This window comes from Electrona antarctica (assembly GCF_951216825.1).
Source record: "Electrona antarctica genome assembly, chromosome: 16".
Classification (NCBI taxonomy): domain Eukaryota; kingdom Metazoa; phylum Chordata; class Actinopteri; order Myctophiformes; family Myctophidae; genus Electrona; species Electrona antarctica.
The window spans coordinates 36,645,369-36,664,499 of record NC_136797.1 but is presented as its reverse complement, the minus strand read 5'-3'; the positions used below and the strand labels follow the sequence as shown (position 1 = coordinate 36,664,499).

General features: G+C 42.4%; 1 protein-coding gene across 1 annotated transcript in view; it reads left to right on the top strand.

Moving 5' to 3' along the window:
• itga1 (integrin, alpha 1) overlaps positions 1 to 19,131 on the top strand; it is an 82,070-nt gene that overhangs the window by 35,191 nt on the left and 27,748 nt on the right. The window contains exons 3-9 of the mRNA XM_079525033.1: positions 8,136 to 8,245; positions 11,254 to 11,342; positions 12,270 to 12,384; positions 14,092 to 14,219; positions 16,195 to 16,343; positions 17,526 to 17,676; positions 18,186 to 18,360. Of these exons, the coding sequence (XP_079381159.1) occupies positions 8,136 to 8,245; positions 11,254 to 11,342; positions 12,270 to 12,384; positions 14,092 to 14,219; positions 16,195 to 16,343; positions 17,526 to 17,676; positions 18,186 to 18,360 (917 nt within the window). The remainder of the gene's footprint in view (positions 1 to 8,135; positions 8,246 to 11,253; positions 11,343 to 12,269; positions 12,385 to 14,091; positions 14,220 to 16,194; positions 16,344 to 17,525; positions 17,677 to 18,185; positions 18,361 to 19,131) is intronic.

Below are 19,131 nucleotides of genomic sequence, written 5' to 3'. Positions count from 1 at the left end.
CCTTAGACAGCACTTTTTAGACTTAGATAGCATTTGATACAGACTTATAGCATGTTATGTAGACAGCACAATAATTGCATTGTATGTAGTCATAGCACTTCATAGTATATATGTACAGCATAGTATAGTATATATGTATAGTTTATATGTACAGTGTCATTATATAGATATGTTCTAGCTACGTTCTTAGCTTACGCATGTTTCTTGATAAATGCTTTTTATATATGTGATGTATTCCCATGCTTTTGTTCTTGCTAAATGTAAGTCGCTCTGGATTAAGAGCGTCTGCTAAATGCCTAAATTGTAAATTGTAAATTGTACCGGTAGTTTATTTACCATTAGCACATTGCACAACAAACAATATGATGGATAATATCCATCAGATCCATATGGATCCATGGCTATAGGATATCATATCATATCATATCATATCATATCATATCATATATTATATCATATCATATCATATCATAATGATAGTAATGATATCTTAGTGCAAATTGTCACCGTTTTCATTTCGTTAGTTATGTTATGACCGAATTAAACTAGATTTATACTGCAGTGACAAAGTCACGTCAAGTGTCACGGGTCACATGACACTTTGTCACTGAAGCATAAATCAAGCTTTATGGCGCCAAACAATATGTAAATGTCAACATCCACAGGCTCTTAATTAATAGCCAGAGAGCACACGTTTAAAACCTTGTTAAATGTAATTCGCTCGTGGTTAAGAGGAAATTACATAAATCCACACGCCCTCTCTGTCTTTATTTTCTCTCTTTCCTGCTATGACTCCATCCATCCCTCCATCCATCCATCCATCCATCCATCCATCCATCCATCCATCCATCCATCCATCCATCCATCCATCCATCCATCCATCCATCCATCCATCCATCCATCCATCCATCCATCCATCCATCCCTCCCTCCCTCCCTCCATCCATCCATCCATCCATCCATCCATCCCGCCATCCATCCATCCCTCCCTCCCTCCCTCCCTCCATCCATCCATCCATCCCTCCCTCCCTCCATCCATCCATCCATCCCTCCCTCCCTCCCTCCATCCATCCATCCATCCATCCATCCCTCCCTCCCTCCCTCCATCCATCTCGCTCTTAAAGCGCCCTCCCCCACCCTGTTGTGACACCATAGGTGATGATGCGTTCCCAGAATGTTGTATGCAGTAATGGTCTTATTAAGCTCATATGAGAACAGTTACAGTAATGAAGTCAGTGCTGATGTGTGGAGCCAACTGTGATGAAACATTCCAACCTCCTTGAGTCCCGGCCCAGAAAGTCACTTTTAGTTCAGGGGAAATTTCTAAGAGACAAGAGGTCTCATTGAACTGATTCAGAACGCCTCAATAGAGATTACTGTGTAACAAATGTATTTGTGTCTTTTTGACAACTTCTCTAACTCACTCATTGTTTTAATTGATTGAATCTGCCTCCGTCTGCCCCGCCCCCGACAGACACCGGAAATGTATTTATTAATGTATTTGATAGTTAATATATACCGTTTCTGACGACGCTGTTGTTACGTTCCAAGATATACTCTGCAAACGACACTACTGTAGATCAGGGGTTCTCAACGTTTTTGGCCGGGGACCCCCGGAAATGCTTTGGCAATGTCTCGGGACCCCCGCCCCGCCCCCTCCCGACCCCCAATATAAATTGACTGCTACAATAACCTTCAACCATTTTGGGCGGGAACCCCTTTTGGTGTTTTAAGCATTGTTATAATTTAGCTATTGAAAAATGGCAGATCTACAAGCTCATAGCGCGCCACCGAGTGGCGCGCTACGAGCTTGTAGGTCTGCTATTTTTGAAAAATCGTGAAAATAAAATTTAAAAAAAAAATCTTTTTTCTTTTTTTTTAAATAATTTGGGGACCCCCTAAAATAATTTGGCGACCCCCTGAGGGGTCGCGACCCACGGGTTGAGAACCCCTGCTGTAGGTCCCTGCATCATTTGTTTTGGAGCGATTTTAGTTTTGAATCACAGTTCTAACAGACAACGGAGCTGCGGGGGTGATGACTAAAAGGGGTTACACAGTAAGGTCCACTGCTGAGTCAGCTTTAGCAGAGACACAGAATAGGGAGTAGAAGGAGAAACAAGAGGGGATTTGGCAGAGATGCAGAGAAAGAATGAGAACAAAATAAGATCATCAAGAGACATCAGTGTAGAGAGGGCAATGAATAGCTCTGTGTTGCAATGGAGGAGTTGGAACGTGCCCAGAAATGAAACTCTAGTGTGGTACTAATTCATTAGCATGTTTTGTTTTGAGACTTTTCAGGGCAACAGATAATTTAAAACAATGCAAATTCAAATAATGTGGAAAAACTGTAACTATGTTCATTTGGCATTCTCATAAACAAATGTGTCATATACATTTTGCTTAATCAGTGTTTGAACAGCTAAATTCACCCCGTCCCCAACATTCAGAAATCGTCAACCTTTTGTGATCCATGCACCCTGGTAAACTCACCCATGCAAGCTCTGTAGGCTAAACAAATACAAGGATACTTAAAGTATCGATATACAGTACATGTAATGTCACAGTTGACATTAGAGAGGCTTCCAGAGCATTGGAAATATAGCTGCTTTTGAATGTGAGACATTTACAATGAATAAACCAATACAGTACAGGATATGAAATGTATGTACAACTGGCATCGCAAGATTCGCAACTCGATGAGTTGTGAGCTTGTAGATCGACTATTATTGTCTCCACCAGGCCGAAGGCATGGGGAGAGAGTATGTTTTGCACTCTGTCCGTCCGTCCGTGTGTCCGTCCGTGTGTCCGTGTGTGTGTCCGACCGTGTGTGTGTGTCCGTCCGTCTGTGAGCAGCTAATCTCCGGCACTGTTAACCCGGTCGATGTCAAATTTTGCACAAACACTCCCTGGATGCCAACGATGAACCTCTGCTGCAGAATTTCCAGAACGGCCTGTTATAGCGCCACCAGGAGGCCGACATATGTAAAACACATTTTCTAATATTACTCCTTCAGATTTTATCCAAATTTCACGCAAATCGGTACACATGCTCTCCATAGCCATGTGATCAAGTCGCGTTTGTTTGATTTCTCATAATCCACCTTCATTGCCTACGATTGGCTTCTAAACCTTTCAGGAGTAGCCCGCTTTGTACAAATTGCCACAATTACTCAACGCAGCGTCCGATTGCGGTGAAACTGTGCATGCATATTCCCACTAGGCTGAGGAAGAAATGCCACTTGACAGTTTTCAAATCAGCCTCATGGTGGCGCTACAACAGGCCAAGCCGCGTCACACACACACACACACACACACACACACACACACACACACACACACACACACACACACACACACACACACACACACACACACACACACACACACACACACACACACACACACACACACACACACACAAAACATCCTCCTGGTGGAGACCTGTGCCCAGAAGGATGTTTTTTCTAGTTGGCATATGTTCTCCCCAGAATAGGGATGCTGGGGTTCAAGTGGTATAAGTATAACGTTTTTCAATCTGTCATAATGGAAACAGATATTCTCTCAAGTTTTCCTCTTGGCATGCTGTATCTTAGGGGGAAAGATTTACATTATTTACATACAATTGACATAAATGTAAGGTGCTATAAAGTAGTAACAATGTAATTCAGGGGTGCTGTTGATGAAACTGTTATTTACAGGGGTGCCCTATACACCAGAAAGGTTTGAGATGCACTGCCATGCATGTTTAGATGTTAGGGTTTTTGGAGTAGCTCTGCATGACTGTGTGCAGACATTAAATATGAAAGGAAGCACAGATCGCTATCAGCACAGTGCAGTGATGCCCAGGTTGACTTTAACATGAGGTGACTGATCTGTCGCAGATGTCTACTTCAGACGCTGGCCCCTCTCAAGTGGAACTGCATGGCGTCGAAAGCTAGATTGATAAACGGTGTGCAGAGAACACACAACACAGAGTTCAGCAGTGAAACATCTTGTCATAGTTGGATACGCTGTAGATGAAAAGAAAGTGCTACACAAATGCTCCATATGTAGTGAAGATTGACTTGCTGCAGCCCTAAATAGCTAAATCGTTAGTTTCTGTAAGTGATATTGTTCTGTAAAAGAAAATGTTTGTTGATAACAATCATTAGTATAGAGTAGTGATAGAGCAACGATTTCGTGCCAAGGACCACCAAATTGATATGTATGTGGCCATGGACCCCCATCTGGAAATGGTTTGTGCCAGGGACCCCCAGAAATCACTTTCAAGAACAATTTCAACATTCTTTTTTAAAATAGCAGATATGTAAGCTTGTATATCTGCTATTGTGTGTGTGTGTGTGTGTGTGTGTGTGTGTGTGTGTGTGTGTGTGTGTGTGTGTGTGTGTGTGTGTGTGTGTGTGTGTGTGTGTGTGTGTGTGTGTGTGTGTATGTGTGTGTGTGTGTGTGTGTGTGTGTGTGTGTGTGTGTGTGACACGGCTTGGCCTGTTGTAGCGCCACCATGAGGCTGATTTGAAAACTGTCAAGTGGCATTTCTTCCTCAGCCTAGTGGGAATATGCATGCACAGTTTCACCACAATCGGACGCTGCGTTGAGTAGTTGTGGCGATTTGTACAAAACGGGTACAAAGTGGGCTACTCCTGAAAAGTTTAGAAGCCAATCGGAGGCAATGAAGGTGGATTATGAGAAATCAAACAAACCCGTCTTGATCACATGACTATGGAGAGCATGTGTACTGATTTGCGTGAAATTTGGATAACATCTGAAGGAGTAATATTAGAAAATGTGCTTTACATATGTCGGCCTCCTGGTGGCACTATAAAGAGCAGATGTGAGCAGGTGGCAAAGGTTTTTCCTTGGCCTCTAGGGAGTTGGCATACAAAGTTATCCACAAATCCGTGCAGTTGGAGGTAAAAACACTTTTCGGCCAGTTATAGCGCCACCATGAGGCTGAGTTGAAAATGTTCACGTGGCATTTCTTCCTCGGCCTAGTGGGAATGTGCGTGCGCAATTTCACGGAAATCACACGATGTGTTCATGATTTGCAGCATTTTGTTTGAAACTGAGCACTCCTGCGAACTTTGGAAGCCAATCTTAGCCAATCAGGATGGAGTCTGAGAAATCTGAAAGACCCGTTTTGTTGAATGGCTCTAGAGAGACCGTGTACCAATTTGCGTGATGTTTGGACAAAATCTGTAGGTGTACTGTCCAAAAACTTGTTTTGCACAAAGCGGCCTCCTGGTGGCGCTATAACAGGCCGTTATGACATTTTTGGGGCAGAGGTTCATCGTTGGCATCCAGGGAGTGTGTGTGCAAAATTTGGCATCGACCGGGTTAACGGTGCCGGAGATTAGCTGTTCACAGACGGACGGACGGACGGACACACGGACGGACGGACGGACGGAGTGCAAAACATACTCTCTCCCCATGCCTTCGGCCTGGTGGAGACAAATATGCCTTCCTCCCCCTTCTCCTTAAGAGCTGCCCTGATTTGTCTTTTTTTTTTTTTTTTTTAAGTTTGGAAAAATGTAACTTTGGTCATGATTGAAAACTTTGAGATATCACCTGTAAGAAGCAAACATAACATGTCATATTTTTGGCAAACCGCATGATATAAAACTGTTTATGTTTGTACACAATGACCAAAATAAAAACATAATTTCAAAAGAAATAAAGTGGTTAAAATGATTGTGACACTATATTAACCACACTTTGAGAACCAATGCTATAGAGTGTTATTTCAGTGGTTACATTATACATTCTCAGAGATACAAACAGATTGATTAAGGTTTTTACTGTGTATAACGTGCTTTATGCATTTTGAACCAAGTAGAGTAGGCATGTTGCAAGCTCAAACCTGCCTGGCAATTGATGGATTAGTCAAGTGTAGAAATCTTTAACTGTTAACCGTAATTGATTACTGTACCTATAAGAATAGTTGCTCATAAAGCCCATTTTTTGTTTATTAACTATCCCACATGAGTCAATAACATATAGGTTTTTCATGGAGTTGTCAAGATCGTAAGCTAAGAGTGTGTTTTGTTCCACCCTGTTCAGATGACCACGGCCCATTAGAGTGGAGGAATGTTAATGATCCTGAGTGTTTACAGAACGGCAGATGACCACCTAAGTTTGGCATCAGTCTTCTGACTGACTGACTCAAACATGAAAATGCATAGACATGCACGTATAGGTTTAATCAAACTGATCCATTTAATTGTCTATTAAAAGCAACCAATTAAAATACAATAACTGATAACCAATTTTGTAATAAAAAAAGAATTACCACCTCACTGCGTGTCACAATGTAATGTGTTGTAAGCTCGTAGATCGGCTATTATTGCGACACCGTTGTACGACAAAATATCAGAATATGCGTTCATTTTTGTTGAGTGTTGATGTTGTCGTGCAATAAAGTATAAATACATTAGCCATGATAAGACTAGTATGTTCGTCAGGGGTAGAGTATGGCATGCTGTATGATTGAGTTACTGAGTAAATGAGATTATCCCATTATGTCTTTTTTTTTTTTTTTTTAAAGATATTTTTGGGGGGCTTTTTGCCTTTATTGATAGATCACAGTAAAGCTTGACAAAGTGGACAGGAAACGGGGAGAGAGATGGGGGAACATAAAGGACTAACGGGGAGAGAGATGGGGGAACATAAAGGACTAACGGGGAGAGAGATGGGGGAACATAAAGGACTAACAGGGAGAGAGATGGGGGAACATAAAGGACTACATTCAATTCAATTCAATTCAATTCAATTCAATTCAATTCAATTCAATTCAATTCAATTCAATTCAATTCAATTCAATTCAATTCAATTGAGCTTTGTTGTCACGAGAAAACATACGTTTAAATTGGCAAAGCAAGTGTCAACATATAATAAAAAACACGTTGAAAATGGGGAAAGTATATATAGTTAGAGGGGATACCGCATTGTATAAACGGGGCTGTTTCACATTGTGTCGTTATATATACAGGGTATAAAGCTTCCTGGGAACAAAAAATATTGCGGCCATTACAGGACTCTCTGGAGCGCGGATCATCGATATGCAACTTTTCTTTTTTTTTTGCCCGGTCCAAGATGGAGGTTGCCTAACATGTAACTATGACACAGCTAGAGGAGGCCTAATATAAACCGACCGTTGCCCGGACATACACAGGATTGGCATTAAAGTGCTAGTGTATGGCAGGAAAAGTATTACATCGTATACAAAACAGCCTCCGATGTGTTTAAAGGTAGCACTGAGCGGCTCTGTTTACATGTGCAGTATAGGTCTCATAGGTCTACTTGGTACAGATAGTAGTCCTTTGTCCATTGGCTAACCTTCTTTTATCGCAACAGTTCAAAATTGTGTTTGCACTCACAGATGTAAATGCTCAACCATTTGCAACATATTCGATACACATACTGGACACGAAATTCAGATCGAATATATATCCAGGTGGTTACTGTAATGACCTTAATAGGTGGCCGGACGGCCGCAGACGTAATAATAATTCAAATTACCGTAATCCTTAAAAAAGTGGGGGGGGACCAAACCAAAAGTCCTCTGGCCACCCTATTTTGGCGGTGACATGATTGGTGTGGACCGTGTGGTACTGTGGTTCCCAATGCAGTGGGCGTAGGCCTTTAGCAGCCCTTCTCGCCGCTGTTCTATCAACGTCCTTGCATTTAGAAAACGGTGACCAGACATCCCGGTTTGGCTGAGATTGTCCCAATTTAAAGTTGGGTGTCCAGAGTCCCGACAAATGTCTCTAAAACACTAACATGTCTTGGTTTTCACTACAGTTAAAATAATAGTACTTGTTTGAATGCTTACATAGATGGATAGAAAGAACAAATTCAAATAAATTGTCATAAGTGACGAAATGAGCAGATCGAGTGATTTAAGTGATTTTATGTTCTTTGAAAATATGGTTAGCGTGAATTGTAGAAGTCCCCAGACGTATCGGTAGGCGGAGACCTCCAATCGTCTGGCAACGCCAGATACGTTCTTCAGCCATAAACCCCACTTTTGTGCAATAACATTTTAATGATATTTATTGGCATCATTGTGAAACCATTGTTGTGCTCTGTGGTTGGTCGTGTGGTGAACCACTAACTAGTCCCATGTGCTGGTTTTCCCAGGGTTCTCATTGGTTCACCGCTATCAGGCCAGCCCTCCAAGAGGACAGGAGACGTATACAAGTGCCCTGTGGGGCGGGGCGATAACACTTGCATCAAACTGGAGCTGCCAAGTAAGAACACTGTGTGTGTGTGTGTGTGTGTGTGTGTGTGTGTGTGTGTGTGTGTGTGTGTGTGTGTGTGTGTGTGTGTGTGTGTGTGTGTGTGTGTGTGTGTGTGTGTGTGTGTGTGTGTGTGTGTGTGTGTGTCAACATGTTTCATTTTGAGTAATTCTGAGTGGGTTTTTTTAATGAGAGGAAGTGAAGCCCATCAGTACAGGAAGACGGTAAATAAACAAGGTTTTAATGTCTCATCCTTTCATAATTATATTCCAAATAACCAGATAAACACAATGCGGGCCCAGGTCACCACGCTTCAGGCACTCTGTTTGCCTTCATTTGCAGACAGCAGCGTCTGCATACCAAGGAATAAACAAGATATAGTTCAGTGGTGGAAGAAATACGCAATTTTTTTACCTAAAGTGCGACTTCTTCACCCATTTTCAACCTTATCTTCATATATTTGGTGCTCACTAATGCTCATTATGAGATGGCAGAATTTCTGTCTACTCCCTTTGGGCCAGATTCACAACGTGAGCGTACGGACATTTACGAGCATTCGTGAACTTGAACTTGGCCGTGACGTTGGCGGACGTTGGTCGTAACATCCGCTCAGATCCAAGACAGCTCAGGAGGGTGGTGTACCAGTGATCAAGGCATGTGTATACAGTATTTATTTAGAAGGCTTTAGTCTTCATGCTGAATCAATTAATAGTCCCCAAACCTCAAAAAAGATATGTATGTGCCCAGCATTTGTCAACATACACATACATAAAAGAAGAAAATGTGTCAACTGCTTAGCTTATGTTATTTTGTAGGCTAAGTTGTATTCAGAGCTGAATTATTAGGTTGCTGATCAGCATGTTGACAGAGACTCAGCCAATTCAAGTTTCACGTACGTAGGCCTAATGATTTAAATAATTTATAATAATGTATAGGCTATTGATCACATGGACGCCACACACAGAATAGCCTAATATTACCTTGATGAGGAAACAGCTATAGTTGGATCGGATGAAATCTAGCTTTTCCGACGTCCAAAAACGGATTAATCCCTCAAGAAAAAAAAAGAACGAAGAAAAAGCCAAAAGTGGTCCAGGGTTGATTAAATCTGTCCTGTGTCCATGTTGGCTGAGTTTAAAACTTTTAATATAGCATTTGGTCGTGTGGTTGAACTGTAAAAATTTACTTCTTTCTCATTATCGTGAAAGTAACTTAAAACATCAGTCAACTTATTAACGTTCTGACATTCAGCAAGGAGTGAAGCAGTCGTGCCAAAATAAATTGGCAAGTTGATAAGTTTCTATGTGGTGCTTCCCCGACCTGGTTCCGTCCGTTTCATTTATAATTATATAACTCGCGCTGTTTGCTTGAAGATCTGTCCGCGTGCGAGAGACCCGTCTGTCAAAATCAGCTGGTGATCCGATACAATTAAGCTACGTGTCCAGAACAAATTAATTGCAGGCATGATTCAGATATAGCCTATACAACAGGGATATGAAAGTATGCAATTGTGTGCAATTGTTCCATAGAAAGGGCTTTTATTTAATATAATTGCCAAGTAGCCTTGGTCCTGAGCTTGAACTTAGGCCTACTTAAATCAATAAATTAACCATGCAGTTGCGTTATGAGAGTAGTCTATACTTTTTAAACCTTCAGTCAGTTGACTTTGCGAGAGACTCGCGGCACTCGCCTGTCAAAATAAGCTGATCTACCAGTTAACGTGCGGTGCATCGCGGACCACCACGTTCACCGTTGTAAGCTCGGAGATCTGTTGCATTGTGCAGGCTGTGATGACGTTTTTCACCCGAGGAAAGATATTTCCTGTTGCCTTATATGGCGTGGAATGGGCGTGGATGTTCAATTATACCAGGCGACACCAGGCGAATCGCTTGGGAAAGAGGCGAAATGAGATACACGGGCGATCCGCACAAATGAATGTCATTACGCCACCTTTGGTGAATGACTCGTGAGCTTGATCGGACGGATAAATACGCTATCATTACGCATTTCATTTACACCTGGTCGTATATTTCCATTGTGAATCTGACCCTCTGTGTCTCATTAGTTGGCAATGAACAGTTTAGAACCCTGTAGTTTTTGAGTGGTAGAGCAGTACTTCTTAATTATTTAGTTTTCAAATGTCTAAAATTCTTTAACCTTTAAATATATATGTTTTAAATGTAGGAAAAGAAAATAGGAAAAATGATCCGTGTCCCACAAATGGGTCCCGAACCCACTGGTTGGGAACCAGTGGGTTTTAGAGCATATGCCTTTCATGCGGAAGGTTGTGGTTTTTTTATTTCCTGTTTCCCTATTTATAATTGTTTTTCTTTCAGTTTGTCCTTGAGGTGTTTATAATGTGACTGGCTGGCCTGGGCCTGTATGGTCCTATGATGTGTGTGTGTGTGTGTGCGTGCGTGCGTGCGTGCGTGCGTGCGTGCGTGCGTGCGTGCGTGCGTGCGTGCGTGCGTGCGTGCGTGCGTGCGTGCGTGCGTGCGCGCGTGTGTGTGTGTATGTGTGTGCGTGCGTGTGTGTGACAGTGCGTGAGTGCATGTGCGTGTGTGAGAGAGGGAGAGAGAGAGAGAGAGAGATCTTTTGCATAACCTGTAGGCATAGACAGTATGAAAAAGTTGATTAGTTCTGATCGTTATCTGGTTCTACAGTTAATTGGTGACAAAGCTGCCTTCTGTTGTCCTGCAACATGCTGCTGCTTCTCTTCTCCATGTGGACAGCAATGAGAACAAATATGTTTTTGAATATACACCGTAAAATCCTCAGTGGTAATTTAACTCATAAGCGTATACATATTTAAAATACTAGAGGTTCGGGCTCTCACACCTACTGCCTCACACTGCCGATCCGACCAATATGTCTGAGTCATCATAATGCTGTACCCGTCTGTTTTTGGGCCAATTGCATCTGTCATCTTGGAAAGAGTCCCACTTCCTATGGGAACATAGAGAAAAATCTGACCAGCTTGACTTTAGTCTCACTGTTTATCCATCCATATTTCCCTTTAGAAAACACAACAATCCCTAACTTAGTTGAAGTCAAAGAGAACATGACCATGGGAACTACGCTGGTGACGAACCCCCAAGGAGGATTCCTGGTAAGGAAAGACCAAAGCTTCCTATTCTACTAACAAACCTTACAGTCATATGTAAGAGAACGTTGTATATTTCTGGCAAACAAACTGTGACATTCAAACATGACCCGTGTTGCCTCTCAGTGAGAGTTCACGTCACAGGAATGTGCCAACATAGTGTGAATCCATAGTACATACAGTATGATGTGGTATGGACCATTAGGTTTTATGATTTACAAACTGAACAGCGGGGTAGATACTGTTGATGAAGACATTACTGAACGTGAAGACTCGTTTACACTGCACGTCTATACAAGCTTGTAGATCTGCTATATTCTATGGTGTGCAACAAAGTACAAGTCAATCGACCAGTCAGTCAGTCAGTCAGTCAGTCAGTCAGTCAGTCAGTCAGTCAGTCAGTCAGTCACTCAGTCAGTCAGTCAGTCAGTCAGTCACTCAGTCTGTCTGTCTGTCTGTCTGTCTGTCTGTCTGTCTGTCTGTCTATATCGCTTCCGATGAGCAGATCTACGTACAACGTCACAGAGCTTGTAGATCTGATAGTTTCGGTACATGACAACCACACCCAACTACGTATGACTCAGACTTTATTCTCTCCTGTTCTTGGACTCGTCTGGAAGGGTTGGTCATGTCTTTTTTTAATAGATGCCGTGTCATCCTTTCCCCTTGGTTTCTGAACCACCTCTCACCCATGACTTCATATTTAATACTGGTTGAAAACGAGCAAATCTTAGTTTCTACATACTGTATGCTTAGTAAAACTGTATCTGTGTGTGTGTGTGTGTGTGTGTGTGTGTGTGTGTGTGTGTGTGTGTGTGTGTGTGTGTGTGTGTGTGTGTGTGTGTGTGTGTGTGTGTGTGTGTGTGTGTGTGTGTGTGTGTGTGTGTGTGTGTGTGTGTGTGTGTGTGTGTGTGTGTTTCCCTGTCCCTACAGGCCTGTGGTCCTCAGTACGGGTACATGTGTGGTCAACAGCAGTACATCTCAGGAGTGTGTGCCAATGTCAGCTCCTCTTTTCAGGTCCTCAACTCCTTTGCACCGACTGTACAAGGTACAGTAACATGTCACAATTAGCACCCAACGCCGATCCCCTTTTTGGATAGTCCTACTTATGTTTTGACTTTTGATTTGAACGATACTTTGTCAGAAATTGCAAAGATTTCCTAAACAATTAAAGGCTTAATACTGATTAAAGTTTCTATTTGAGAAGATTTAACTTGTAAGCAAACAATTAATACAAATAAACACAAATAACCTTAAGCCCTATTCAAAATGTACTGATCTACTGTACAAGCTCACGATGCTTCGCAATGCAATCAGGTATTTTTTTGAACTGTTCATCTCAATGGTCAGGTTCTAAACACAATACCACTCAAGATGACGCAACATGACACAAAACATTGCAGCGTAATTCTGTTGGCAATGTTCACACAGCGACCTATTTTGTTCTTACGTCACAATCAGAAACCCCACGTTGTCACTTTGAAACCTTTTTGACACTACGGTCCCCGGCACGAATCACCTTTCAATAGACTGCAGTCTGCTGTAGCCTTACATCCTTCCTTCAACTGGGGAGAGCATTCTTCTAAATGTAAACAAGCCTCTGACTAACTCGTTCAGCTCAAGCCCTCTGTATGACCATGTTAGGAGACAGTTTACAGGGTCTGTCCTCTGTCTCCTCCAAGGAAAGTTCCTTGGTCGTTCCGAAATAAATAGCCCACTGCGGTCTCTCTCTCTCTCTCTCTCTCTCTCCTCAAACACATAAATACACACCACACAGACCGAGTACAATGTGGAATGTCATAATGCAACACACGTCAGGGGGAAATAGCTGTGGGAGTGTACATTAAAATGTTACGGTAGTTTACTGTGTTGAATTAGTGTTAATTGGAGTGCCTGGTGGCCGCGCGAACTGATGAACTGCAAGAGTTCTGATTCCTGCTTCTGTCATGTCTCACATGTCTCTAGTTATTTCCTGTGTCACAACAACACTGTCCTGACTAATAATAAACTGACAAGTCCAAAAATATATCTGGAAAGGAACCTGTGACTCAGCTGATTTCAATAACATTACAGTACTACCAGCAGAGCCAGACAGTAAATAACCTAATCCATTAAGACCTGAGGCCAATTCTACAAATTCCTTCTAAATCAGTAGTTCTCAAACTTTTTCGTAATTCAAAATTATTCAAGATTTTTCAAACACTTTCAAGATTTTTCAAAAATGTTCAGATATAGCAGATGTACAAGTTCGCACAAAGGGCGCGATGTGAGCTTGTATAGGCCTATGCTATTTTTGAATGTGTACAGTTAATGGTACTGAAAGTAATGTGTTTTGTTTAAAACAAAGTTTATTGTTCAAGGGGTTCAAGCTCTATACTATGACATAATCATTGCTGTATAGAGGGTTTGTTCAGTAGCCTAATAGGGATCAGGCTCTTTAGTAAACAGAAAATACATGTTCAGCTCGGTTACAAATTTCATCCAATCAGGAGAAAGAAAGCCCCCACAAACATCGTTCGTTGGATTGGGTTCCAGTTCCAATTCTGTCTGCTAATTTATTTGTTTCATCACCTCCGATGTCATTTGTTTATCCTGTGCCTTGTATGAGTTCTCTCTCCTGAGTGCTGATTGGATAAAATTGGTATCCTGACTCAAACAGTGATTACTATGGGAATTACAATGGAATATAATGCTATATTAACTAAATCTATCACTTACAGCGCCTTTAAAGAAACACTGTGTACTTGTGTTCCAGAATGTAACAAGGAGATGGACATTGTCATTGTCCTGGATGGATCTAACAGCATCTACCCCTGGTCCAGTATTGTTGAGTTCCTACTGAAGTTCCTCAAGAACATTGATATTGGACCTAAACTTTCACAGGTCAGCTTCATGGATGGATGGATAGATGGATGGATAGATGGATGGATGGATGGATGGATGGATGGATGGATGGATGGATGGATGGATGGATTATGTGCTGAGTTGTATTTTCATCACGTTACATATATTTGATTAGATTCAATTAGTTAATTGGCAAAAATTGGAAGAATACACATATGCAAGTGACACAACGCTACAAATGTGGGTGCCTTTGAATTGGTATAGTTGCCTGGGAAACAGAGGGTCCCGGGTTTGAGCCCCGGCCTTGTGTCGAAGTGTCCCTGAGCAAAACTGAACAAATCCCCTCTGCTTTCTCCCTCCCTGTGGCCAAATCTGACCACTAGGGTGAAGCTGAAAAACTGAATTTTCCCCGTGGGAACAAATAGGTCTAATTATTATTTTATTATGATTATTATTATTATTATGTATCATTATTATTATTATTATTATGTACCAAACATAATCCAGCATGAACTATAGCTGTTCATAATAGTGTATACAGCCTATTCAAAATGTAGGCGAATAAAACCGTTGTTTAATTATAGGTTAAGCCTTATCCGCTGTGTGACAGGGCGGTCAGGTTTTATTATGGGCTCATTGATCGTACAGTTTTCCAGAGGAGAGCACTGGAAAGTCTTCATACTGCACACTGTGCACAGTCCAGTCACATCTTCCACGGCTGCCCAACTCCTCTGCCTGCTGGATAAAGGACATAGTACCAACAGACCCAACCACAGTCTGGTGGAATATGCGCGCGCACATGTCTGTGTGTGTGTGTGTGTGTGTGTGTGTTTGCGTGCGTGCGTGCGTGCGTGCGTGCGTGCGTGCGTGCGTGCGTGCGTGCGTGCGTGCGTGCGTGCGTGCGTGCGTGCGTGCGTGCGTGCCTTCCAGTTTTCTGAGGATAGAAAGTCGAGGAGGATTCTGGGAAGTGAGCTCAGTTGGTGTCAGGGATATAAGGATGGTCAGGGTTATAAGGCTGCTCAGAGATTTTAGAAAGCGCTATCCATGCTCCTTCCGGCATCCAAACCTTCCTTCAGAAACAGAGGTGATATAATTACAAATTGATGTCATTCCGAATTTTGGATTGGCCGGTCTCCGACCTTTTCTTAGAACTCGTGCACCTCCAGATGTCCTGACTCTGATGTCCTGAACCGGAATATTTTAGGTCGTCGGAAGGAGCATGTATTGGCCTTATGCGATATAGTGTATGGATGGTCAGGGATATAAGGCTTGTCACCTGTTCTGTTGTACTGTTCCGCAACATACTGTCCATGCCTAACAGAAACAAACCTTTCAGTATTACCCGTATTGCTTCCAAGATTATCGGACTTCCCACACCAACACTTTCTGATATGAACAATAAGGCCATCACACGGCTGGCACTCTCAATATCACGTGACACTGATCACCCCCTGTATCGCTTTTTCAACCTCATGCCATCAGGACAAAGATACAGAACCTTACCCTGGAAAAAGGTTCGTTTCAGTAGGAGCTTTGTCCCCTCAGCCATCGCGGCATTAAACAAACTGCCCCGCCGTCTAAGGATGGTTCTGTACACAGTGGGGAACTCATGTTTTTGTATTGTGTTGGTGATATGTTTTTCTGTACTATGTGTTGTTTTTGTTGTTGGTGTTGAACAGACCTGTGAAGATGAATATCCTTCGGGACAATAAAGATTATTATTATTAGGTTTAGGCCTGTGGTTAGGTTACCGTTATTAAAGTTAAGCATGTTGTGAATTGTGATATATAATTATTTGGGAATTTATTGTGCTGTCTCTGCTATAATTGGCGTAGACACTGCTACTTTTATCCATAGAGTACTGAGCGACATGCTTATTGTATCATGAAGATATATGCCATGATATTGTGAATGTAACCTTACTGCACCTATAATATTTGTGTCCTTGTGCGTGCGTGCGTGCGTGCGTGTGTGCGTGCGTGCCTGTGTGTTTATGTAAATGTGTGTATTCTAGGTGGCCATCGTGTCATATGGTGAAAATGTCACCCATCGCGTCAACCTGAGTCAATTTGACAATACAGAGTCTCTGCTAGAGAAGGTGAAACATCTACCGCAGCAGACGGGATACAAGACCATGACAGCCCTGGGCATCGAAACTGCCAGGTGTTTACACCAGCCTCGTCAACATCACACAGCCAATCACAAAGCGATTGCCAATAGATTGGCAATTGCTTTGTGGCTCAACTAATGATCAACATATCATTCTTTTCAGACTGAAAAGCTACAGTTCATTTAGATTTATGAGCCTTGCCGATATCTGTCTGTTGTAGACCTAAGACTGTATGCTGTTACTGTGACACTATAATTTAGCCACATGAACCCCATCTACAAGCTCACAAGTCACAACATAACTTATGTTGTGAGCTTAGAGCAGGGGTGGGCAACTTTGACGATGGAGAGGGCCACTATATTTCAACACTCACTCCCTAGGGTCATATATTACTGTCGTAGCAAAAATAGCCGATCTACAAGCTCAAAACGTGTCGCGCTGCGACGCGTTTTGAGCTTGTAGATCGGCTATTTTTGCTATATTTGAAATGAAATCTTGAATTATTTTTTGCTATTTTTGAATTGGAATCCTGAAAATTAACCTTTTTATGTAATTTAAAATGCCTTTAATTATACTTGTGTTGAGCATTGAGCTACTAATTTAGACTGAAGTAATTAAAGTGGGTCATGTTTGCATGTTGTGGAATTGTAAACAGCTGAAACCAATATTATATCAGTATCCTGACATTAACCTGAGGGCCGCATTAAGTTTCAGTGAAGAGATTTCAGGTAGAGGGAAAAAAGGAGTGCAGGGGGCTCCCCGCTCAACTAAGTATATGGGGTTGACCTTTGACCTGAGCTCAACAACAAAGAATCTGAAGCTGTTTTATTATAAAATATTAGCATACACCATTTTTGAGTGGTGTAAACCACTCCTACAACTGGCTTTGTTAGTCTGTCTGTCTGTCTGTCTGTCTGTCTGTGCAGAAAAAATGAGCATGGTTGCTACGGTCACCCAGTTCACCCGGGTGTGATTTCAATACGTCAGACATTACGTCAGACCACAGCTGATCAGGCTATATAAGACCTTACACCACTCAGTTCACACAGGTGTGATTTTTCTATATACATTTTGACTAGTATAAAGTGGAATTATATACTGTTTATATCTGGGCTGTTAACCATCAATGGTGGAACAATCTGATTAATGTAGCTGGGGCATCAACGTGAATTAATGTTCACCAGCCACCTGTTTAGTCGCAGTTCGCTGACAGTTTATTCTTTGAATGCCACCAGGAAAGAGGCCTTCACGGTGGAGCGCGGTGGCCGACCCGGAGTGAAGAAGGTCATGTTGACAGTGACAGACGGAGAGTCTCACGACTTCTACAACTTGGACAGGGTCATCAAAGACTGTGAGGACGAGGACATCGAGAGGTTTGGCATTGCTGTGAGTTTTGCATGAACGCTCATGCTCTCATTTTTCAGTCATGATTCTCAATGTATTATAAAGGTCATCGATATCCTCAAAGGACTCTCATATAGGACAGTGAAGATAAATGTGAGCATAATTGTGATGAAGACACTGTAGAAGAAACGAAAAAAAAATCATTATCATATTATGGAGTGTATAATGTATATACTATATAATATGATAGACGGTCTGGGAGAACGCACACACATGTGTGCATGCGTGCATATGTTTATCACCTGTTTATCACCTTCTAATACACTGTACAAATTTGACATACTGAACTAATGGGAGCTGTCCTATTCAACCATAGTGATTAAATTCATCCAGTTGCTAGCTTGCTCACTCACTCACTCACTCACTCACTCACTCGCTCACTCACTCACTCACTCACTCACTCACTCACTCACTCACTCACTCACTCACTCACTCACTCACTCGCTCACTCGCTCCCATGCTGTTTCAGCCGGTTCATTGTGTGTTTTCAGGTTTTGGGAGATTATAACCGTCAGAACAAGAGCTCAGCAGAGGTGCAGAAGTTCATCAAGGAGATTGCGTCCATCTCCTCAGATCCACTAGAAGACCACTTCTTCAACGTGTCTGATGAGGTCGCTCTGTTGACCATCGTAGATGCTCTGGGGAGCAAGATCTTTGCTCTGGAAGGTACGCGCGCAGCCACAGTGCACACACACACACACACACACACGCATGCACCCACACACACACACACACACACACGCACGCACACACACACACACACACACACACACACACACACACACACACACACACACACACACACACACACACACACACACTCAGGATCATTTGGCACTGTTGATAAAGATGCAGAATCATGACAGTGGAGAAATTGTATAAAGTATGCTTATATACATTTTCATACACTCTGCTCTATGTCTGTCTCCTGATTTCCCAGGCCTGCACAAGCAGGTTTAGAGAGAGTTACTGTTGTACAGTAACTAGTCTAAACTGATGTGTGCAGGCCCGGACTGTTGTCCTAGCGGTCTGGGCACTTTTAGACTCCAATGCAGCAATCCCGATGACCGTTGCTGCGTGTCACTCCCTGTTTCTCTCTCCCCATTTCCTGTCTATCTACTGTATACTCTCAAACAAGAATGACCAGTGCCAGGTGCAGAAAGCTCTCGTTTATGAACATCTACAGTATAATCAGTGTGTGTGCCGCAGCCTCTGCCTCAGCTCACGGCTTTACATTGCGGCATTCAGAGTATTGTTTTTTTGCCATTCAGATTATGTGTTTTATGGGCTTAGAGGCAGCCTACAGACCAGGTAGCCAATCATGAAAAAGTGTCCACTACGGTCGCTACTAAAGGTAGCAGCGAATGTAGTCCAGGAGCTTTTCAAGCACCTGGCAAAAAGGCAGGTCTTAAAACTATTTTCCTTGATCAGCATGAA